The sequence below is a fragment of the Rhinatrema bivittatum genome, chromosome 6 (genome assembly GCF_901001135.1).
Source record: "Rhinatrema bivittatum chromosome 6, aRhiBiv1.1, whole genome shotgun sequence".
Classification (NCBI taxonomy): domain Eukaryota; kingdom Metazoa; phylum Chordata; class Amphibia; order Gymnophiona; family Rhinatrematidae; genus Rhinatrema; species Rhinatrema bivittatum.
In genome coordinates, this window is record NC_042620.1 from 205,924,332 (window position 1) to 205,948,095 (window position 23,764).

Sequence of the window (23,764 nt, forward strand, 5' to 3'; positions counted from 1 at the left end):
CAAAGATATTTCAGTGACATTAGCTTGTTTACCGGTGACACAATATACTGTGCTTATAATGTCCCAACTACAATTGCTGTAGTCCAGCATGTGTTGTAAATGGGCAAGCACACACGCCAACTATCTCCAATGTTGCATTCAAAATCAAAAGGTTATCATTGATTGTAACGCAAGTTACCACTATAATATAAACACAGATGGCAGTGTGTATTAACTTTTTATATTATTTACAATTTAAAAAAATGTTTTTAAATGATCACAACAAAATTTCAAACATTACAATACCCCCCACCCTCCCCTCCATTTTTCCTACTTCTACCCCAGAAAATGTTCAGTGCCTTGATGGAACGCCAAGCCATCTCTCTCTTGGCAAAATTTTTCCAAATGATTGCTACATGGACTTCTGGTATTTAAACCCAGCTATGCATCAAGAACTTTATTGAAATAACACCCCCCACAAATCCACAAAGAAACTACACATTTACCAATGCATCGCTTGGGACGCTTACCAATGTAGCATACATGAATAAACATCCCATTATTCTGGAAATTTTAATAGAAAGCCTCCCATTCAATATCGAAATTCAGCCCCTAGGAGCCAACGTATGTGAATTGTAAATATAGCACTGCTCTTGGCATCAAAGGGAAGTAGATATGTTACCCCCCCCCCCCATTAAACAGCAATGGTTGAATGATAAAGAATTTCAACTCATCCTTTGCGTATTCTCTTTCCACCCAAGGTTGTACTATCGACACCTCTAACTTTTTAGTTCTTTTACAACTCTTATATTGAATATTTTTTTTTTTTATCAGATAAAGGGTACAGCCATGGGGGCTACCATGGTCCTCTCTGTGGCATGTCTCTATGTAGCCTCATTTGAAGAACCATTTGTTTATTCTTCTATGTTTTGGTGTCATGTTAGGTTGTGAGTGAGATTTATTGATGACATCTTTTTCATTTGGATGTCGTCAGAGGCTGAATTAGTGGAATTTGAAAGATGGTTAAATACTAATAATGAAAATCATCAGTTCACATTTCAAAGTAATTTTAAAAAAGTATCTTTTCAAGACATAGTGATTTCTAAGGCCTTACATGGTTAATACAATTCTATCTTTTGAAAGATACTGATCGGAATACATTGCTTTCTTTAGCAAACCATCATCCCCGGAAACTAAAAGAAAACATTCCCGTGGGGCAATTTTTAAGATTAAGGCATTTGTGTACTTCAGTGGAGGACTTTAAACAAGCGGGTTATATGTATACCCGCTTTAGTCAGCAAGGCTATCCCAGGTCGGTCATTAAGGGAGCGTATAAGAGAGCACTCTATGCCAATAAGGACTTACTTCTTCAGTCTTCTACCAGGAATCCCCTTGATAGGGTGGATGTGCATTACCTTCTTCCACTTGTGCTAGGGAGGTCCAGGATATCATAGTTAAACATTGGCACATGTTATCTATCTATGATGAATTTAAGGAGCGACCGATTTTTTCAAATACTAGGGACAAAAATTTAAGGGACATGTTAGTTAAAATGGGTGAACCCGTTCATAAGGATGACCCACTGACATAGAATCAACAACTGTGTGGTAAATGTACAGTCTGTCCAAGTGCCCTGTAATTACATATTTTCAGCATCCTGATATGCCTATTGTTCATCAAATTAGAGGGCATATTATCTGAAATTCTAAGCAAGTGGTTTATGCTGTCCTGTGCCCATGCAATAAGTTGTATATTGGCCAGACTAATTTGGCCATAAAAACAAGAATTATTCAACATAAGAGTTGTATAAGAACTAAAACGTTAGAGGTGTCGATAGTACAACATTGGGTGGATAGGGGACACACAAAGGATGAGTTGCAATTCTTCATCATTCAACAAATGTTGTTTAATAGCGAGGGGTAACATATCTCTTTCCCTTCATTGCCAAGAGCAGCGCTATATTTACAATTGTGTACGTTGGCTCCTAGGGGGCTGAATTTGGATACTCAATGGGAGCCTTTCTATTAAAATTTACAGAATAATGGAATGTCTTCAAAAAATATAGGATATGTTTATTCATGTATGCTACATTGGTAAGCTTCCCAAATGATGCACTGGAAAATGCCTAGTTTCTTTGTGGATTTGTGGGGAGTGTTCTCTCAAAAAAGTTCTTGATGCATAGCTGGGTTTAAATACCGGAAGACCGTGTAGCAATCAGATGTTCTCATTTGGAAAAATATTGCCATGAGAGAGGGCCATCAAGGCTCTGAACTTTTGCTATGGTAGAAGTAGGAAAAATGGGAGGGTTTATTGTAATGATTGAAATTTAGTGATAATCATTTAAAAAAAAAATGTTTAAATTGTGAATAATATAAAAGTTAATACACATTGTTATCTGTGTTTACATTATAGTGGTACAATCAATGACCACCCTTTGATTTTGAATGCAACATTGGAGATAGTTGGCATGTGTGCTTGCCCATTTACAACGCATGGCGGAATACAGCAATTGTAGTTGGGACATTATAAGCACAGTATATTGCATCACCGGTAAACAAGCTAATGTCACTGAAATATCTTTGTGAAAGCAACGTGCCAGACGAAGGCTTTAAAGGAAGCTGGTAAACCCACCTGCATAGGAAGCAAACATTATGCAAACATAAGAGCAAACTGATGCCATACAATTGAAAGGAATGAACTGGTTGTGGGCTAAAAATATTCCAATTTGACCATTTGCTGCTATCAAGTGTACACTAGAGTTGGTAATTATATAAGGTTCTCCTGATGATGCCTTTCATTAGTTAAACCTAGGCCTTGGTTGGGTTAACAGTGCCATTTAAGTGCTGCTATTTCATTTTGTTAAATATTGTTTGAAGTGTTTTTATGAGTAAGAATGTTGTATTTTTATATTAAGGAGTATAGTGTGTACCGTATGAATGGGGGTTGTATGACATTTTTAAATATATAAAAAGTATAAGTTGGGTGGTTTTTCTAAGTATTATAATTTTTGAGACATTAATAAACTGATATTGTATATTAAAATATTTTTTCTGAGGAATAAGCTTTTGACATAGGGTGTATTTATCTTGAGGTCAATTTTCATTGTAATTATCCTATTAAATTGGTGGATGCTTAAAGGGTTTAGATAGCTATATATATATTTATCTTTGTTAACTTTTATTTCCGTCCATTCAAGTGAACTAACATGGCATACACATTATTTCTCTTTCTCAAAGTGAAAATGACAACCAGTTTTTCAAATAAGGCTTCAGAAAAGTTCTCACTTTTATAACGAGCCAGGAAGTGACATAGAAAAATAGATCTTCCTAAGTGACAATTTAAGAAAGGAGACTTTTGTCTATTCCTAGTTTGGGAATTTACAACCCAGAATGCAGGACTGTAGTATTTATATTTCTGCTTTTTCCATTTTCAATCAGCATCACATTTCAGGAGGGAAGTCAAAAAGCTGGTCACTGGCAGCTTTGTGACGGACCTCTAGAAATTCAACTAAAAAGTTACAATTAAAAATGTCTAATATCAAAGAGTTCCCAATCTATTTTGATGGGTTTCTTGCTCACAAGGAAAAAGAAGAAAGGAAAAACAATAAAAGCAGGAATATATTCAGGCACTTAGATCAAAACATGAAGAGAATCTAGTGTGTATAATTGGAAGATTAATCTCATGATGTAACACATTCTCTTATCTACCCAACTGGGAATAGGTAACACAGACTACACACTAATGCATTGAATTATGAAAAACAAAAGAAACCAGGAGGAAGACTGAAGTGAAGGTTACCAGCGGACTCTATGTCATATTGGAAAGATTGGCAAGTTCCAGGTTTATCGCACTGCATTCTATACATAGGTTGATGTCCAAAGGTGTTTATCTGGATAACTTTTGAATTATCTGGATAAACTCAAAGTTTGAATTTCTTGGCCACTTATACAAATATATTTTATACGAATAAGTCATTAACCAGATAAAATGCATCTGGACAACTTGGAGGCATATTTGGGACATTCTGGGGTGGAGTTAACTTAGCCAAATTCCTTATCCAGCTAACTCCGACATTTAGAGTTAGCCAAAGAAGTTATACACATAAGGCTAGACATGCTTCAGAGCAGGGGTAAAGGTAGCTGGAAATATGTTCAAATGACATAGTTGCTTAAATTGTGACTGATGGGGAAAAAAAAAACAGGCAACCGAGCGGGCCTTCCAGCCAGATCTCCCCATCCCCACTCCCCAACAGTGACACTGTTGGGCCTTGCCTGTTTGATCCATCCTTCACCCCACTCCCAAACTCCCCTTCAAAGACAATTAAAATGTTTATGGCTATTGGGCCTATACCCACTTCCCCCTTCCCCACCCCCACCCTCCTGTGGTTTCTCCAAATAACCCTTCCTCAGGGCCCTCCTCCCATTTAACCCACCAGACACCCCCAAAATTTTCTGGGTTGCCTGAAGCGTGGCACAATCGTACTGTGCTTAGAGGCTTCCAGTATTGTTTTGACAGAAACGCTGGAAGCATAAGCTACAAAAGTGTTGCTGTCAGAGTTTTATTCTTACTTTGTTATAAGAAACAGGAGAAAAATCAGTGGAAAAGTAATTTTTCTAATGATTTTTATTTTTAGTTATAACACTGAAATTACCAGGAAAAATAAAAACTGAAAATGGACGTCTCTAGGCACAGAGGATCTTCGATGGACATGGATTTTGCAGTATTTATTTGCCATCACATTATCTTACTATGACGTTCCCAGTGCTACTGTGAGGGCAAACAGAACATGTGACATGTATGTACACATATAACAAGGGTAAGGAAAAAGCAAAGAAAATCACTTACACTTTTGCCTGCTCTTTTGTTGCATATGTTACGTTCACTACTGCCGTCTCTGTATCCGTATTCACTTTAAGAATAAAACAGACACCATTAGCTGGGAGGGAAGAGTGCAAGACAAAACACAATCTCTACCTGTAACGCCATCAGCCACAGCATGGCAATCTTCAACAAAACAAAATAATTCATCAAAGCCCCACCAAATGCTCAACTTTCTCTCTTCTTGTTATTTCTGATCACCGAATGACTCTATGGTTCATGTGGTGCATTGAGGATCTGTAATGCCAAAAGATTACAACAAAAAATACTGCAATGCCATATATCACCTGTGAAATCAATTGAGAAACCACATAGTAGAAATAATGGAATGTGCAGGAAGGATTTTTTTTTTTTTTTATTTAATTGACAGTTTTCTCCTGCCTTTTCATTTTTGAGCTTACAACTCATTTGGAACCAGGGCTGGAATCTGCACCATGAGCCTTCATTCAAAAATTCCCAAGGATTTTTTCCCCCTATTTTATATTCCCTTCCAATTTTCTTTAGTCAGTTATTGCAATGACACTCTTTGGGGGGAACCATGCATTAGGGTTCCTTCTGTTCTCTAACAACAAACAGGATGGCAGTCCTAAGAACATAAGAAGATGCCATACTGAGTCAGACCAAGGGTCCATCAAGCCCAGCATCCTGTTTCCAACGGTGGCCAATCCAGGCCATAAGAACCTGGCAATTACCCAAAAACTAAGTCTATTCCATGTTACTGTTGCTAGTAATAGCAGTGGTTATTTTCTAAGTCAACTTAATTAATAGCAGGTAAGGGACTTCTCCTCCAAGAACTTATCCAATCCTTTTTTAAACCCAGCTACACTAACTGCACTAACCACATCCCCTGGCAACAAATTCCAGAGTTTAATAGTGCGTTCAGTGAAGAAGAACTTTCTCCGATTAGTTTTAAATGTGCCACATGCTAACCTCATGGAGTGCCCCCTAGTCCTTCTATTATCCGAAAGAGTAAATAACTGACTCACATTTACCCGTTCTAGACCTCTCATGATTTTAAACACCTCTATCAGATCCCCCCTCAGCCGTCTCTTCTCCAAGCTGAAAAGTCCTAACCTTTAGTCTTTCCTCATAGGGGAGCTGTACCATCCCCTTTATCATTTTGGTCGCCCTTCTCTGTACCTTCTCCATCATAACTATATCTTTTTTGAGATGCGGCGACCAGAATTGTACACAGTATTCAAAGTGCAGTCTCACCATGGAGCGATACAGAGGCATTATGACATTGTCCGTTTTATTCACCATTCCCTTTTGTAATGAATCTGAGATAGCAGTCTGCTTGGAGTTAGCAATCTGTAATGAAACTGCTATCACTGCAATCAGATAGGAATTAACAATCTATAGTATTTAGGAGAGTGGGTGGATCCTTTGACCAGTGGCAGATGACCACGCCCCCGGGGAAGACCCCGAGAGGGACCACCGGTCAGGCTCAGAGTATGGAGACAGACACACACTAGTTCTTTTATTAGACAGTATACTGAACAACCAGAGGTGGCAGTAGTGAGCTGGAATGCCCAGCTGGGCTGTAGTCCCTCAGAAGCTGGAACAGCGATCTCTGGAGGCTGAGCTGAAGAGAAACTGAAAATTAGTGAGTAGGCAGGGTAAGCAGAGTTCATGTACCGAACTTGATGATAAGACTCACACAATGTTTCACAGAAGCCCAGGAGCTGGAATGTATAGGCCCTCGAGGAGCGAGTACCTGGTTCCAGGGAAAGCTCTGAGAGAGCGATGGTAACTCACAGATGTAGTAGGCAGTGCTGGCTTCCTGGCAGAAGTGAATTCGAAGAAGTCTGGGAACAAGGGCCCTCGAGGAGCGAGTATCGGTTCCAGACTGCAATCTACAAAGTAAGAGAGAGAACGAGGCCCCCGAGGAGCGGGTACCCCTGGTTAGTCCGAGGAGGCAGAGTAGCTTGGAAAGTCGAAGTGAGTCCGTTGTCATTCCTTGCTAACTTGATGTGTTAGCAAATTCTAAGACCTTAAATATCCGTTGCGGGTGACGTCATCTTCAGGGGATGCCACCGAGGTTCGCGCCATCACCGGTACTTCAGTCAGGGCTGCGCCGCGCACGCACCCTTAAGCCTCCAGAAAACATGGCAGTTAGTAGCGTGGAGCCGGGCCAGGGACGCTGGAGGACCTCGGCAGAGAAACACCGTGGCAGTCAATCTTCCTGCAGGCGAAGAGGGAGGCGCCAAAGAGGTGAGGAGGGCGGAGAGAGGGCGTCGGCAACCGATTGACACAACAGTACCCCCCTTCAAAGGGCAAATTCCTCTTCGGGTACCAGGCTTAGATTTTAAAGGATGCGCGAGGTGGAACTGATGAAGCATCTCTTTGTCCAGGATGTTGGTCTGAGACTCCCAAGAGTCTTCTTCGGGGCCTGAACCTTCCTCATACAAGGTTTTCAAAGTCTTGCCTCTTTACGAACATCCAGAATCTCTTCGACTTTGTATTCTAAGTCGTCTTCTGCATTGATGACAGGTGAATCGAGAATCTTGGAAGAAAATTCACTGAGTATGCTGTTGTAGATATCAGCAGCGATGGATGAGCTGCTGGGGACGTCACTGAGATCTTCAGTGGAAATGGTGAAGTTGGGGAACATCGAAAGCCCACTTCAAGTTGTAACACAATAGTGGATCTTCTAATTTGATGAAGGGACTCCTCAGGTCTTCCACTAGACGTCTGAGAATGAAGTTGCCTCCTGCCCCCGAGTCCACCAGGGCAGGAGTCTGAACCGTGATCGGTCCGTAGGTCAAAGAGACTGGGAGAGAGAGCGGAGGAGATGTCGCGGTATGGCCTAAGAACAATCCTCCTGCAGGACTTAGGCCTGTCCGTTTCCCGGACGAATGGAGCACGTAGAAACATCATGGCCGGGTTGACCACAATACATGCAAAGGCCGCGCTTCTTCCGAAATCTTCTCTCCTTTGAAGTCAAGTGTCCACAACCAAGTTGCATAGGTTCATCTGTATTGGCAGCAGGGACTACTGGAACCATCCGAGGTGTAGAGACAACACTGGCCTGTTTCAACCCGGGTAACACCCTAGGCCGGAGTTCCTTCACCTTGTCCCGGAGTCGTTGATCAATCCAAGTGGCCAAGGCTATTAATTCGTCCAGCGAGTCAGGTGTCTGGCGAGCGGCCAGCACGTCCTTCAAACGGTTATCCAGGCCTCTGCAAAAGAGAGTCTTGAGACATCTGGGGTCCCAGCGGAGTTCTGCCGCAAGAGTTTTGAACTCTATGGCAAATTCATCCAAAGATCTGCTGCCTTGCTTCAAATCCACTAAAGCGGAACTGGCAACAGAAGTTCGAGCAGGGTCATCAAACACGGATTTAAACAAGTCCATAAGAACATAAGAAATTGCCATGCTGGGTCAGACTTCTTTAGTCTTTCCTCATAGGGGAGCTGTTCCATCCCCAGCTGGATGGAACAGCTAAGCTGGGGATGGAACAGCTCCATCAAGCCCAGCATCCTGTTTCCAACAGAGGCCAAACTAGGCCACAAGAACCTGGCAATTATCCAAAAATTCTTCTATGTCCTGCAAAATAGAGTCCTTGCGTTCCCACAAGGTGGATGCCCAAGACAGGGCCCTGTCATCCAGGTATGAAAGGATGTAGGTAGTCTTGGAGAGATCTGTAGGAAATAGAGACGGCTGTAAGGCAAAGTGCATGCAGCACTGGTTCAAAAAGCCCGGGTCTTCTGGATTTCTCTGGAAAAGCGGATAAGAGCCGCCAATGGTACAGCAGTCTTCAAAGTTACCTCCGGTGACTGACCTTCTTGGTTGGAGGCTGTGCCTTGAACCTTCGGTGTGTGTAGCTGATGAAATGCTGCAGTAAGTTTCTCCAAGGCGTCTTGCTGCTCCATAATGCATTGGGCCAGGTCCGGTATGGCCTGCAAAGCACTCAATTGTGCCGGATCCATGGAGTTAGCAATCTGTAATGAATCGGAGATAACAGTCTGCTTGGAGTTAGCAATCTGTAATGAAACCGCTATCTGATGGGAGAAGCAATCAGATAGGAGTTAACAATCTATAGTATTTAGGAGAGTTGTGGGTGGATCCTTGGACCAGTGGCAGATGACCACGCCCCCGGGGAAGACCCCGAGAGGGACCACCGGTCAGGCTCAGAGTATGGAGACAGACACACACTAGTTCTTTTATTAGACAGTATACTGAACCACCAGAGGTGGCAGTAGTGAGCTGGAATGCCCAGCTGGGCTGTAGTCCCTCAGAAGCTGGAACAGCGATCCCTGGAGGCTGAGCTGAAGAGAAACTGAAAATTAGTGAGTAGGCAGGGTAAGCAGAGTTCATGTACTGAACCTGATGGTAAGACTCACACAATGTCTCATAGAAGCCCAGGAGCTGGAATGTATAGGCCCTCGAGGGGCGAGTACCTGGTTCCAGGGAAAGCTCTGAGAGAGTGATGGTAACTTACAGATGTAGTAGGCAGTGCTGACTTCCTGGCAGAAGTGAATTCGAAGAAGTCCGGGAGCAAGGGTCCTTGAGGAGCGAGTACCGGTTCCAGACTGCAATCTACAAAGTAAGAGAGAGAACGAGGCCCCCAAGGAGCGGGTACACCTGGTTAGCCCGAGGAGGCAGAGTAGCTTGGAAAGTCAAAGCGAGACAGTTGTCATTCCTTGCTAACTCGATGTGTTAGCAAATTCTAAGACCTTAAATATCCGTCGCGGGTGACATCTTTGGGGGACCCCCCCGAGGTTCTCGCCATCGCTGGTACTTCAGTCGGAGCAAGCACTGCATGCTTGCCCTAGGCCTCCAGGAAACATGACGGTCAGCAGCGTGGAGTCGGGCTGGGGACGTCGGAGGACCTCGGCAGAGAAACGCCGCGGCAGCCAATCTTCCCGCGGGTGAAGAGGGAGGCGCCAAGAGGGCGGAGAGAGGGCGTTGGGAACCGACGGAAACAACACCTTTCTAATAATTTCCAACATTCTGTTTGCTTTTTATTTAGACTGCCGCAGCACACTGAATCAATGATTTCAATGTGTTATCCACTATGACGCCTAGATCTCTTTCTTGGGTGGTAGCTCCGTAGTCCCTCGGTGGAGGTGTGTTGCCTCTTCTCCTATTTCTGGGTCTTTTTAAAAAAATTTCTCTTCCCAACCACAAGATCGTCCATCGTGGGGTTCTGCTTTCTTTTTCCTTGTAGTTTTTACTAGGTAATATTTTTCAACAGTTTTTTTTTCACTATTGAGCCCCTCTGCAGTGAAGGGGCCCTTCATTGCCGGCCAGCCATCAACCCACTACTGCAATTGTGTTCAATTTTGTGTCCCTTTTATTTTGGTTCAACATGTCTAGTGGTTCCGGCAATGCCCCTGATGCAAAAAGGCCATTTCTATCATGGACCACTTGATAGCTATATCCTTTGATTGGGGACATTGTATGATGTCAATGGGTGTTGCAAGTGTGTGGCCATGACCCAAAAAGGTTGATGGACTTGTTACTTATGAATAGACTATTTGGGCACTGGAAGACCGATCCATCAGCATCGGTGACATAGATATCGATGGACCTCAAAGCTGTATTCACGTAAGGAATGTCATTAACTTCAGGGGAACACTGGTTCCCTTGATGCTATTGGCCAATAGGGAACCAGAGACAGGCACTTGTCCGACTCTTCCCGTTCAAAGAAGGTGTCAGGTTATACCTTTTCAACTCCGGCATCAAGGAAATTTCATGCCAAGCATCGAAGAAAGCTGAAGAAGCATCAGCCTCCATCAATGTACAATGCTGGGAGTGGGAAAGGTCCAGTGCATGCCGAGAGTCTTCCTAAGCAGTTCTGCAGGGAGGACAGCTCATCTTATAGACATGCTAGGGATTTGCAACAATCTCCATTGGTCCTGGTGTCTGCCACTGATCCACCTCTTGGTTCTGAAGAAAATGTGGTCACTCCTTCTTCCTCCCAGTCATTGTTGACATCGGCAATTTGCAAGGAGGAGTTGAATAAAAAGATCCAGCAGGCCTTGAAAAGGTGCTTCAGAACCTCAGTGCCAGGGCATCAGGGGCACCAAGACATGCACTGTTGATCCTTGCGCCACTGCCTGATTTCTTCCAGGTGCTCGCCGGCAATGCATCAGCGCCGATGCTGGCACCAGTGCCATTCCATCACTATTGCCCAGATAGGCATTAGGTCAATGGCTGATGGCCCACTGCTGATCTCTGGTTCCTCAAAGAAACCCCCCCCCCCCCCCAAGCCAAAGTCGAAGTTTCTTGGGGTCCAGGTCCAAATAGCTAGCTGCACTGGTCCAACACCTGTTGGCTGAGGACAGATCAACAAAAGAACCCTCACTGGTAGACTAGAACATAGGGGTATAGCTATGATTCTGCAGATGCCTCTGATGAGGAGATGTCTATGGATCTCCTTTGCAAGTTTTGTAAGAAAATGGAAGACACAATTCCATTTACTTTACAGTCAGAGGAGGAGTCCAGAATCAAGTTGCTGAACATCCTCCAGTTCATGGAGCCCCCTAAAGAGATCATGGTAGGCCCAGTTCATGAGTTCCTTCAGGAGATTCAGATGAGGTTGTGAGAGATCCCCATCTCTATGGTTCCCATCAATAGTAAGGTGGATGTGGTGTATCTTGTCCAGAAGGTTCCCAAATTCAACATGTGGCAGCTGTCCCACCAGTCTGTGGTAGTCAAATCTGCTCTCAAAAGGGCCAGGCACTTTAGGACCCACTTCTTTGTGCCCCAGAGGAGGGATTCTAAAGACATGGATACCATTGGGAGAGAGGTTTTTCAAGGTGCTATGCTCATTTCCTGCATAGTATCCTACAAGCTCTTTATAGGCTAGTATATGTGGGACATTCTGAAGTGGGCATAAGGGGTGGTGTAGCAGCTTCCTCAAAAGCCGTAAGACTCCCTCCAGTCACTGGTGGACAAAGCGCTGGAGTGTGTAACACACATGCTTCATTCGATCTTCAATGTTTTCAAAACAACATTTAGAGTCTCAGCTGTAGGCATGGGGCACACAGATTCACCTGGCTGTAAGTCTTCCTGACATGTCATGCATAGGATTGGGTCAAATATGCATCACACAGACAGGGATCAGTATGCAATGTTCCAGCAGCTCTCCACATTCACTCCAGATCCAGCCTCCTCTTCCAGGTGGTACCCAAGGCCAGGGCACAGAAGGTACTTCTTTCACCCAAAGAGATGACATTCTCCATCCCCTCAGGCCTGTCTGCAGCAGACCTTTTATGCCCATCATTTAGCCTGGTCCATTTTAAGCCACAGAGAGGATGGGAGTTCTTTTCTGAGGGTGTTTTCTTCTAAGGGGATAAGAAGCTAGGGCCCAGGGAGAACAAGTGGACCCAGAGGAGCCGATGCAATACAGTGCGCTCAGCTGAGCGCATCGTTTAACCTGCTGTCGGACACGGGTTAAATAGGTGCTAATCCACCCCCTAATGTAATAGGGGGATTAGCGCCTATTTAACACTCGTCTGACGCGGAGTGAATGCGATAGCGCTCATCACATGCAAAGGCATGTGAATGAGGCTATTACTCATTCACTCCAAATGCAAAAAGATAAATGTGCGTCTCAGACGCACATTTATCGCTCAGCTATTAACGCCTGCCTGGAGCAGGCGTTAATAGCTGAGCGCATTTAAAAGAAGTACAGAAAAGCAGAAAAAACTGCTTTTCTGTACTTCTTAAAGTAAAAAAAATAAAATAAAATAACTTGGCAGACCGCCGAGTTATGAAGACCGACGCCGGTAAATGTGGCCTCAGTTTTCATAACCGGCCATCTGCCAGTAATGAAAATGGCCACCGATATTCAAAAGCTGTAGTTTTATGATATTCTCAGTTTTATTCTCTATTCCCCTCCAAATAATTCCTAGCATTCTATTTGACTTTTTGATCACTGCCACACACTGAGCAGAAGATTTCAAGGTATCCATAACTACTCCGAGGTTCTTTCTCTAGGTGGTGACCCCTCTAAATTGGAGGAGGTCTGGTTCAGTGTTAGATCTACTGTACAAGTAGTAGTTCCTATGATGTTAGGTATTCCTATCTCCCTTAAGCCAATGATGACTTATTTAGGTGTACATTTGGACTCTACCCTCTCTATGTCAAATTTCATTTCTTTGAGATATATTTGGAAATTTGGTCCATTGTTAGAAGCAAAAGATCTGAAATTTCTGGTGCATGATTTTATAATCTCAAAATTGGATTACTGTAATTCTCCTTGGTATCTCTGATGTACAAGTGAAGCATCTTCAGCTATTAAGAAATACAGAGGCTAGATTAATATTGGGTCTCTAAAAATATGATCATTTACCCATGTTCTTAAAGAATTGTACTGGCTACCAGTTACTTATAGGATCAGATTCAAATTTTTATGTATTACTTTCCATGCTTTACCTTCAGATTTTCCACAATATCTATCTAAATTGTTAGTTCCTTAAATTAATTAACCTGCGCTCTTCCCAAGCAAGGCTTCTCTACATGTCACTACCAACAGTAATTCACATGGGGCCAGATTTTCAAAGGGGTATGCGTACCCCCCGAAAACCTGGCCCAAACATTCCCTGCGCGTGCCAAGCCTATGTTGTACTGGCTTCCGGCACATGCAAAGCCCTGGGACGAGCGGAAGTCCCGGGGCTTTCCTGGGGAGGGCGTTTCGGGGGCGTGTCGCAATCCGCGCGTTTTCGGGGGGCGTGTCGAGGGGGCGTGGCGCGTTCAGCGCATCAACAGGAGGCGGCACCGCGGGGCGTGGTTTCGGCCCATGGGCGTTCCGGGGGCGTGGCCGCGGCCTCCGGACCGGAACATGGAGCGCGGCAGCCGGCCCGGCACACGCAAAGTTACGCCTGCTTCGAGCAGACGTAACTTTCGTGATAGAGGTGGGGGGGGGGGGGGGGCGAGGTAGGGGAAGGTGGGGGAGGGCGAAGGAAAGTTCCCTCTGAGGCCGCTCCGATTTCGGAGCGGACTCGGAAGGAACGGAGGCAGGCTGCGCCCCGACCCTGGATTTTAATGGATACGCACGTATCTGTTGAAATCCTGTGTACTCGTTTGCGCCTGGTGCGCGAACAAAAGTACGCGTGTGCGCAGATTTATAATATCTGCCCCTTAGAATCTACCAGAGAAATGTCATTCTCCTATCACGCACTATCTCTTTGGAACTCATTGCCTTTTGATAGCTGCTCTATCTCTGATTACTTAAAATTTAGAAAAGCAGTAAAGGCTCGGTTTTTCAGTAAGGCATTTGACAATATTTACTCAATTATGCAGTGATACTTGGTTATAATATGAAGTAGTTTTAATTATTTATGTTTATTTTATTAGGTATAATTTGATTATTTTGATTTATATGTTGAATTTATGAGTGTATTTTTATTGTACTGCCACTTGGATAACATGCTTTATTAAGTTTTAATAAAATTAAAAATGAAATAAAATAAACCCAGCATTGTGTACCTGTAGTTGGGATTATTTTTTCTTATATACATTAGTTTGCGTATGTCCACATTAAATTGCATCTGCCATTTAGATGCCCAGTGTCCTAGTCTCAAAGAATCCTTCTGCAGTTCCTCACAATCTACTGCTATTCTAATGACTGAAAACAATTTTGTTTCATCTGCAAATCTGACACATCACTTAGGGGGTCTTTTTCCAAAGGTAACGCACTCAAAAAGTCCCTTTTCATGTGCGATACCTAGATCGGGGCGGGTTCTGGGCAGCGTCCGCACCAGAAGGGGAGCAGTCAGGGCGGCACCGGGGCGGACGCTGCGAAGACATCGCTGACGGCGAAAATCCAGGCCTTACTGTTCCCCTTTCCAGATAATTTATGAATTTGCTAAATAGCACAGTTCCTAGTACAGACCTCTGGGGCACTCCACTAATGATCTTTCTCCATTTGGAAAACTGACCATTTAGTCCTACCCTCTGTTTCCTATCTTTTATGAAATGAGATGAAATGTTATACAGTGTTAATGACACTATTCCCCCCCGAGGAAGCCAGCATTGGCGAAAGGGGTACATTCAGCTGTGAACTTTCAGTGCACATCTATGTATGAATACTCTACATACTTCAGATTTCTGCTTTATTATGATAACCTCCACAGTGAACAGTTGATTTTACATGGGTTTATAATGGAACAGCTTCCTTAAGCAACATTTGTGCTGCATTTATTTTCAAACATCAGTTTCTCCTACAGTTTGGAGCAGATCCCTGCCCCCACAGGATTTATATAAAGGCTTTGTATCACCAACATTTCTACATAAAGACATTTTTGGACTTCTCCTTTTTTCAACATATGGTGCTAGCCAATCCTTTCATAAATTGTATTGTTTTATTTTATATAATTGTGAAAAATTAATAAACAGATTTTTTATTTTGAGCCAATCCCTAAGGTGCTCCTGTTTTTCTATATTTACTGTATATACATACATCAGGAACACTAGTAAGTACATTCACTGCCTTATTATTTATCTATTTACTGCATGCTTTTTCATTGGTATATCAAAAGTGAGTTATATTTATATATAGTACGCCAAAAATCTGTAGAATCCTCAGGTTCAAATCCTCAGGTTCCCATAATTTATACAATACCCAAAATACATAAAAGCTTGACCAAACCTCCAGGCCAACCCATTATTTCTTCCAATAATTCTGTTTTGGAAAGATTATTTATATATGTGTAGTATTTTTTAAAGCCTTTAGTTTTTCACATCTCTTCATTCATACTACTCATTTTTTAAAATATCTTGGACCAGTTTTAGGAAGACTGTAGGAAGACTGTACACATTTTATTGATAACATTTGATTTAAATTCTCTTTACACTTGTATATCTCAGGATGAAGCTACTGAAGTCTTGAGAAGTATATTGTCCCGAGTTTGTCCACATTCTGTATCCACCAGATTTCTCATTCAGCTGGCAAAATTGGCTTTAACTGGGAATTTCTTCATCTCTGATGGGGTTTATTACCAACAAATTTTGGGTACAGCAATGGAATCAACATTTGCTACTTCATTAGCCAACTTGTTGCCCAGGCTATGGCTGATATTTTGGGATATCTTGTTTTAATTAGGCTGAGTCTAGGGCTTGTGGTTAGATGGATTGGTTCTTCAATTCCGCTAAAGAGCAGAATGTTGGCTGGGCAGTTGTTGTTAGCTGCCCAATTTGCAATCACTAAATTCTGGAAAACTAATCCAAATATGGATTACTGGTGGGCCCAAAATAAGGATCTTGCAGACATAGAGCATCTGCATTATGATCAAAAGAATGTTCACTCAAATTTTGAGAATATGGGGGCCATACCTGGAGTACTGTGAACAGCAGAAGGGTCATATATTGTAACCATTAATGTTTCCTATGTACTGTCGTACCGGGTGTTGTATATATTTTACTACTGTCTGATGGAAAGCCAGAGCATATTGTACTGCTGATTGCTTAGGAACTATCCGTTATATCTGTTGAAAATGTTTAAATGAAGTGTTTCAAAAAAAGAAGTGTTTTTGAAAGAATGTGGATTGACCATTCTCCTTTTGAGAAGTACATCACATTATGGAAGGGGTACATCAATGGTGTGGGGAAGCTAGGTTCAAGAGCTCGGTTCAAGAGCTCAAGTTGTTTCATCATTGGCTGAATTCATGTGAACCCCATGTAGAGTTCACCATGCAATATGTTTGCAGTACCATTTCATTCTTGGATTTACAAGTTGGAAAAAGTTTGGATGGACATTTTGTTATTTTATTTAGAATGGACACAGAAAATAATTCTTTTTTGCACTTCTCCAATTTTCATCCATCACACCTTGAAGAAAATGAATTTTATTCCCAATTTTTGAGAATACGTCACAATTGTACAGATGCTCGGGATTATAAACGTCATTCCAAATCCTTTTCAAAAGATTTGCTAAAACATTGTTATTCAGTAAGTTGTATTAAAAATCATTAGAGAGCTTTGAACTCTGATCATAATGCTCTACTTCTTAAAGATCCTGTGACTGTAGAAGGCATGAGAAGAATTTTTGAATTGTGTCATCCGGTTTTCACATGCTTCTCCTTTTATCATTAAGATCATTAGGAAATATTAACCAATTTTGGATCTACATCCATGTTTTATTGACAAATAAATCTGATTTGCATATACTAGGTCCAAAAATTTGAGAAATCTCATTTCTCCTGCTTACCTACCAGCTCCTGTACAAGATCAAGCTTTAATTCGAGAATTGGTGCAGGGTCATTTTAGGTGTGGCAAATGTTCTATTTGCACAATTACAGTTTAATTGAAAGAATTTACTAATCCAGTGGATCAGTGCAAATATTTATTAAAACATTTTACTGCGTGTAAAACAGACCACATGATCTATGTTTTGGCTTGTTCCTGTTCCAAGCTTTATGTGGGGAAGACCACATACCTCTATGTTCACGTATTTTTCAATATAAGAACTGCTTAAAGAACAAGAGGCTGGAAGCACTGATTGTTTCAGAAACATGCTTTCTCAGCAATAAAATGTTTCGGGATCAATGAGGTGGTGATAGGGATAAGCAGCTTACTCAGTTGGAACAGAAATATAATATCTGGAAAGTCTGGAACCCATGGGTTTGAACTCTCTTATTGAGTGCGTACTGATATTAAGGGAAGAGGGAATTGTGCCTATTGCAGCTTTGTGTGAAGACTATGCATGTGGACTGTATTGATTGGTTTGTCTTTCTTTGGTAAGACAGGATCTTATTGGTCAGAATTCCTTAGAACAGCAGTTGTTTTTCTGTGCATGGGAACTGATAACTAGGGAAGAAAGTATAATGGGCTGGATTTAAAAAACCCTACATGCGTAGGGGGGGTAGTTACGTGCGCCGGGCCTATTTTAAAAAGGCCCGGCGACGCACGTAAAGCCCCGGGATGCGTGTAAGTCCCGGGGCATTACTAAAGGGGAGGGGCGGGGCAGGGCGGGGCCAGAGGCCTTCGACAGAGTGGCCATTGCCGCTGTGTCAGAGGATTGCGTGCTGGCGGGCTGCCAACCATCGTAAAAGGTAAGACAGAGGTCGGGGGGGGGGGGGGGGTGGTGTTAGAGTAGGGCTAAGTGGGGAAAAGTCAGGCGAAGGGGTAGAAAGGAGGGATTTCGGAGCAGCCTGGGAGGGAACGGGGAAGGCAGCGTGGCTCGGCGTATACAAGGTGCACAATTGTGCTCCCTCTTGTGCGCGCCGACCCCCGATTTTATAACATGCACGTGCATGTCATAAAATCGGGCGTACATGTGTGCGCGCCGGATAACGTGCTTACCTTTTAAAATCTACCCTTATATGCCTTGCAGCTCTGTTTGGTGTGAATGTTAGAGGATTATTCTGATTGGTTTGTTTTTTTGTTGTGAAAAAGGATTCTATTGGTTACAAGTCCCTTCATCATCAGCTGTTCTTTAGTGCATGTGAACTGTTATTAAGGGAAGTGAGAATTGTATCTATTGCTGTTATAATTGATGTGAATATTAGAATTATTTCATTGTGCATGTGTACTGATTTCAAGGAAAGAAATCACTGTATCCTATTGCAGTTTAGTTTGGTGTGAATGCTAGAGGATTGTTCTGATTAGTTTTTCTGTTGTGAGAAAGGATTCTAATGGTTGAAAGTCCTTTAAGAATTAGCTGTGCCCTCTGTGTATGTGAAGTGTTATCAAGGGTTGAGAAAATTGTATTTATTGTAGTTGTGTTGGATGTGAATGCTAGAGAAATGTTCTGATTGGTTTGTTTCTTTGTGGAAAAAGAGGATTCGATAGGTCAAAGGTCCTTTAAACATCACCTGTTTCTCTGTGCATGTGTATGCGTCTTTGAATGAAAATGTACTGAGAACAGCGATTCCATATCTCACTGTTGGAAATGTTGTGTTTTACAAAAAAAGTGCTTATGTATAAGTAGTTGCTTTATTAATTTTTTGTAGAAGGGCATTGTGAGGGTGTTAAATTTTTTTTACATCATACTGCAGCTTGCCCTGAAGCAGCCTAGTGTGAAATACTGGCCAACATCAGCTGCAGTAAATTTGCAATACCATCTCAGCTGCAGAAGCAAGATAAGTCACTTTTCTGTATGGACTATAACAAGTTTTGAATTTTAGAAAAAGTTGAAAAACTTCTTTAGGTATGGAATGATAAATAGACTATATATGGAGTTTTTTTGACCTATGATTGGAGTGTTTGATATGTCTCTCAGAGCTTGGCTGAGCTATGGCAATTATTTTTTCTAAATTCTTTTTCCTCCATATAAATTAATTTGGGTGAAAAATGTTGTGTTGTGTCTGCTTCTCAAGGACCCTATGGAAATGGGCTCTATTAGAACTCACCTTTCCCAAGTGGAGAAAGATTGTAGGAAGTGGCTGGAGCTTTGTCTCTATTGTGCTGACCTTGGATGTTTGATCAGGAATTGCCCACGTAAATCCACGTCTGGTCAGTGTTCGTCTTCGGCCTCACAGCAGCAGATTCATTTGGACCTTGTTGAGGTGTCCCTAAACTGTGAGATCCAGCGTCTCTCAGTCTCAATGTCCTTGTGTTGGCCATTGCGAAGATCTTTGCCTTTATCAACTCCAGGGCAGTAGGCAATTTCATTAGTATGGATTTTATCTGCCCGAACAAAATTTCTATTTGACCCAATCCTTCACTGGTCTCCCAAGGAGGGGTGCAACTGGTCACAGAAGATCTGAATCTTCTAGTGCAGCAATTCTCAACCAGTATGTTGTGACACACCAGTGTATCGTTAAGCACTGGCAGGTGTGTCACAGCTTCCTGGGGTCCCACTGTCCTGGTTGCATTTCCCTCCCTCTCCTTCATCACAGCAAGATGCAGATATTCTACCACTAACACTGCTGCTGTTCTATCCAGGCAGGAATGGCATAAGAACATGCCATACTGGATCAGACCAAGGGTTCATCAAGCCCAGCATCCTGTTTCCAACAATGGCCAATCCAGGCTAACAGTACCTGGCAAGTACCTAAAATCTAAGTATATCCCATGCTACTGATGCTAGTAATAGCAGTGGCTATTTTCTAAGTCAACTTAATTAATAGCAGATAATGGACTTCTCCTCCAAGAACTTATCCAAACCTTTTTTAAACCCAGCTACATTAACTTCACTAACCACATCCTCTGGCAACAAATTCCAGAGTTTAATTGTGCATTGAGTGAAAAAGAACTTTCTCCGATTAGTTTTAAATGTGCCCCATGCTAACTTCATGGAGTGCCCCCTAGTCCTTCTATTATCCGGAAGAGTAAATAACTGATTCACATTTACCCGTTCTAGACCTCTCATGATTTTAAACACCGCTATCATATCCCCCCTCAGGAGTCTCTTCTCCAAGCTGAAAAGTCCTAACCTCTTTAGTCTTTCCTCATAGGGGAGCTGTTCCATCCACTTTATCATTTTGGTTGCCCTTCTCTGTACCTTCTCCATTGCAACTAAATCTTTTTTGAGATGCGGCGACCAGAATTGTACACAGTATTCAAGGTGCGGTCTCACCATGGAGCGATACAGAGGCATTATGACATTTTCCGTTTTATTCACCACTTCCTTTCTAATAATTCCCAACATTCTATTTGCTTTTTTGACTGCCACAGCACACTGAACCGACGATTTCAATGTGTTATCCACTATGACTCCTAGATCTCTTTCTTGGGTGCTAGCTCCTAATATGGAACCCAACACCGTATAACTATAGAATGGGTTATTTTTCCCTATATGCATCACCTTGCACTTATGCACATTAAATTTCATCTGCCATCTGGATGCCCAGTTTTCCAGTCTCACAAGGTCCTCTTGCAATTTATTAACTCAAAACAAAGGGAAACACCAGTATCTTATTTAAAATGTGCAAAAAACTGGCTGGTGCAACAATGAATAGTGGCTAATGTTTAATTACTATTGATCTTTAACATTAATACTTTGTATCAGAGAGGAAAAGTCCTCAGCACTGGTACTGACTGAACTTGTGCCATCAGATTTTATTGAAACAAGTAGTTGCCATCATGGGTCATAAAAAACCTCTCTTTTTTAAATTGTTAATTCTGAAAACTTTTTTTGTATTTTTTAATTTTGTTAAAATTCTTCTTAGACTGGTTTCTGTATTGTCTGTTTATATACAGCTCTGTATCTTACCTCTCATTGGTCATAGCTTAAAAAACAAAACCAGATTCAATGCCTTATGGTATAAGCAACGTAATCGCCCTATTAGTCTTAAATGTGCTACTTGCTAACTTCATGGAGTGCCCCCTAGTCCTTCTATTATCCAAAAGTGTAAATAACCGAGTCACATCTACTCATTTAAGACCTCTCATGATCTTAAAGACCTCTATCATATCCCCCCTCAGCCGTCTCTTCAAATATTGAATATACCCCAATTAACTTTCTCCCTGTACTTTATCAGACTTGTCAGCAATAAAGGTCTCTAAATGCAATGGATTTGTAAAATATACTGATTTGCAGATAAAGTAACAATATATTTACAAGGAAATTTTAAAAAGTAAGAACCACCCAAAGTAGTAACACGTGTTTTTAGTTGTAAAAAAAGCTTTCCTGTGGAACTGTCTCTCCTGAAATACATCAGGAAAAATTTGGACAACATGTCCACAGAAGACAGCATTTTTAAATTTGAAATACTGTCCAAGGATCAGATCTTTATCCTATTCAGATATTAAAGTAATTATCAGAGTTGCCTTAGTAGGAATATTTTCTGATGAATCTTGAAGAAATGCAGTTATATTAGCACTGTCAAAAGAAGTTAAAAGATCAGTGCTACCTTCTTCTCTAACCTTCTTTTTAAAGTCTGGAACATAGAAACATCTAGACAGGGTTATTTCCTTATCAGGTAACATTTGTAAATTCTCCCTCATGTATATATATATTTTTTAAACAGTTCCTTAGCAGATATCAAATGAGTTTTTAGCTGTCAAATTATTCTCCAACATTTCTAACTTATTATGTGTCATCAATCTTTCAAATTAGCAACCATAGTTGACTGCAATGGATTAACAGGTTCAGAGATAGACATCAAATTTGCAGTTACTTCATTCACTTTAGGGTCCAAATTAGATAACATAGCAGAAGCTCCAGCAGAAAAAGCAGACAGTTGCCCTACAGTGGGGGCTAATGATTATTGAATAGGGGTTACCACATTCCATATGTCTTTAAGTGTAACTTCATTAGTCTCAGAAAAACTTTCTTCAACACCAGTAATACCAGGAACTGCAGTTAAAGCAACTGATGCAGGAATGGGAACTGCAGCGCCGAAGTCTGTCTCCAGTGGGGTAACAAACTCAGGAGGAGAGACTCCGGTCTCAGACTCTTTATGTGTTGGTAAAAACATTTGAAAAATATTACTTTCATTAACGGAACACAAGTCTCTAGAAGGATTAAGCTCCAAATCCCCTAGAGTTACTTCTACTCAGGGAGAAAAAGCTTAAGTCTTGGCTGTTCAAACAAGCCTATCCTTAACTTATTAATAAGTAATGTAACATCCAGTAATTCATATTGTATATTTTTATAAGTATATTATTGTTATAACCAATATCATTTATCTGTTCCTCTTACATCTGTTATTAGATATATACTACTACTCAATTGTTCCTTTCACCCCTTACCTTCTTCCTTCCTCCAAGTTCTAGTAACCCTCGTTTCATTGTAACGTACCTCTTCTCTTAACTCTACCAGTACCTTCCTAGCTACGACTATGATTAAGTTAATTAATATACCCTTGTTCGATATAAACCGATGTGATACGACATGCATCATGAACATCGGTATAGAAAAGAATTAAATAAATAAATTTTCCATGTTCCCTCTAAGAGAAGTCATCAAAGGGGGAAGAGTAAGGGTAGGTGCTCTGGAACTTAGTGAGGCCTCCGCAGAAACATCAACAAATCTTTCAGAAAAGGTATTAATATGAGGAAAATGTGTATCCAGAGGACTACTCACTAGAGGAGATACGGTGGTAGGAATCCTGGTCTTCCCCTTCCTCTTTTTGCCCATAATAGTAAAGAAAAAAACCCCCAGAAAAAATGAGAGAAGGGGTGCGCCCCTATGGCAAACGGCTTTGGTGCGCCACTGGCCACCTGATTTTGAGGGCTCCTGGAAGGCCCTAAACCCGGGTGTCCATGCTACCAGCTGGTTGGAATGGCCGGAGCAGCATCGAAGTTGTGCTCACCAGGATGCCACTGGCTGCCTGCTTTTGAGGGCTCCTGGAAGGCCCCAAACCCATGTGTCCATGCTGCTGCCTGGTTGGAATGGCTGGAGTAGCGAAGTTGTGCTCACCGGGATGCCGCTAGGCGCTTGCTTTTGAGGGCTCCTGGAAGGCCCCAAACCCGGGTGTCCATGCTGCCACCTGCTGGAATGGCTGGAACAGTGTCAAAGTTGTGCTCCTAATGACAATTTTTAAAAAAGGTTCCAAATGAGATCCAGGAAACTATAGACCAGTGAAGCTAACATCAGTGCTGGGCAAAAAGGTAGAAACATCAGTATGAAAAAACCGACAATTATACTTGGCGACTTCAATCTTCACACAGACACAAGCCCCAGATCGCAAAACTGCCAAACCATGCTCGACATGCTATCAAGTCTAAACCTAAACCAACAAGTGAACAACACCACACATATAGCGGGACACATACTGGACCTGATCTTCACAAATCACTATTTCTCAGACACATCAATATCATACAGACCAGTCCCTTGGTCCAATCACTACCTCCTACAATGCAAGACACAAGCAAACATCAACAACACGGCAAAAACAAATGAATCACTATCCTTCAAATACAGACCACCCTTCCAAACCAACATTCTCCAACAAGAACTCGGAAAACAACTAGCAAATCTAGACCTCTCCAATATAAACAAAGCCACTCAATCCTGGTTCCAACTTACAGAAGAAACTGCAAATATAAACCCTGAGGAATTAAAAA

General features: G+C 42.0%; 1 protein-coding gene across 2 annotated transcripts in view; it reads right to left on the reverse strand.

The window, feature by feature from the left end:
- Positions 1-23,764, reverse strand: part of IGF2BP2 (insulin like growth factor 2 mRNA binding protein 2) — a 340,693-nt gene that overhangs the window by 108,966 nt on the left and 207,963 nt on the right. For both annotated transcript variants that reach the window (XM_029606479.1, XM_029606480.1), the window contains exon 5: positions 4,825-4,888. In XM_029606479.1, the coding sequence (XP_029462339.1) occupies positions 4,825-4,888 (64 nt within the window). The remainder of the gene's footprint in view (positions 1-4,824; positions 4,889-23,764) is intronic.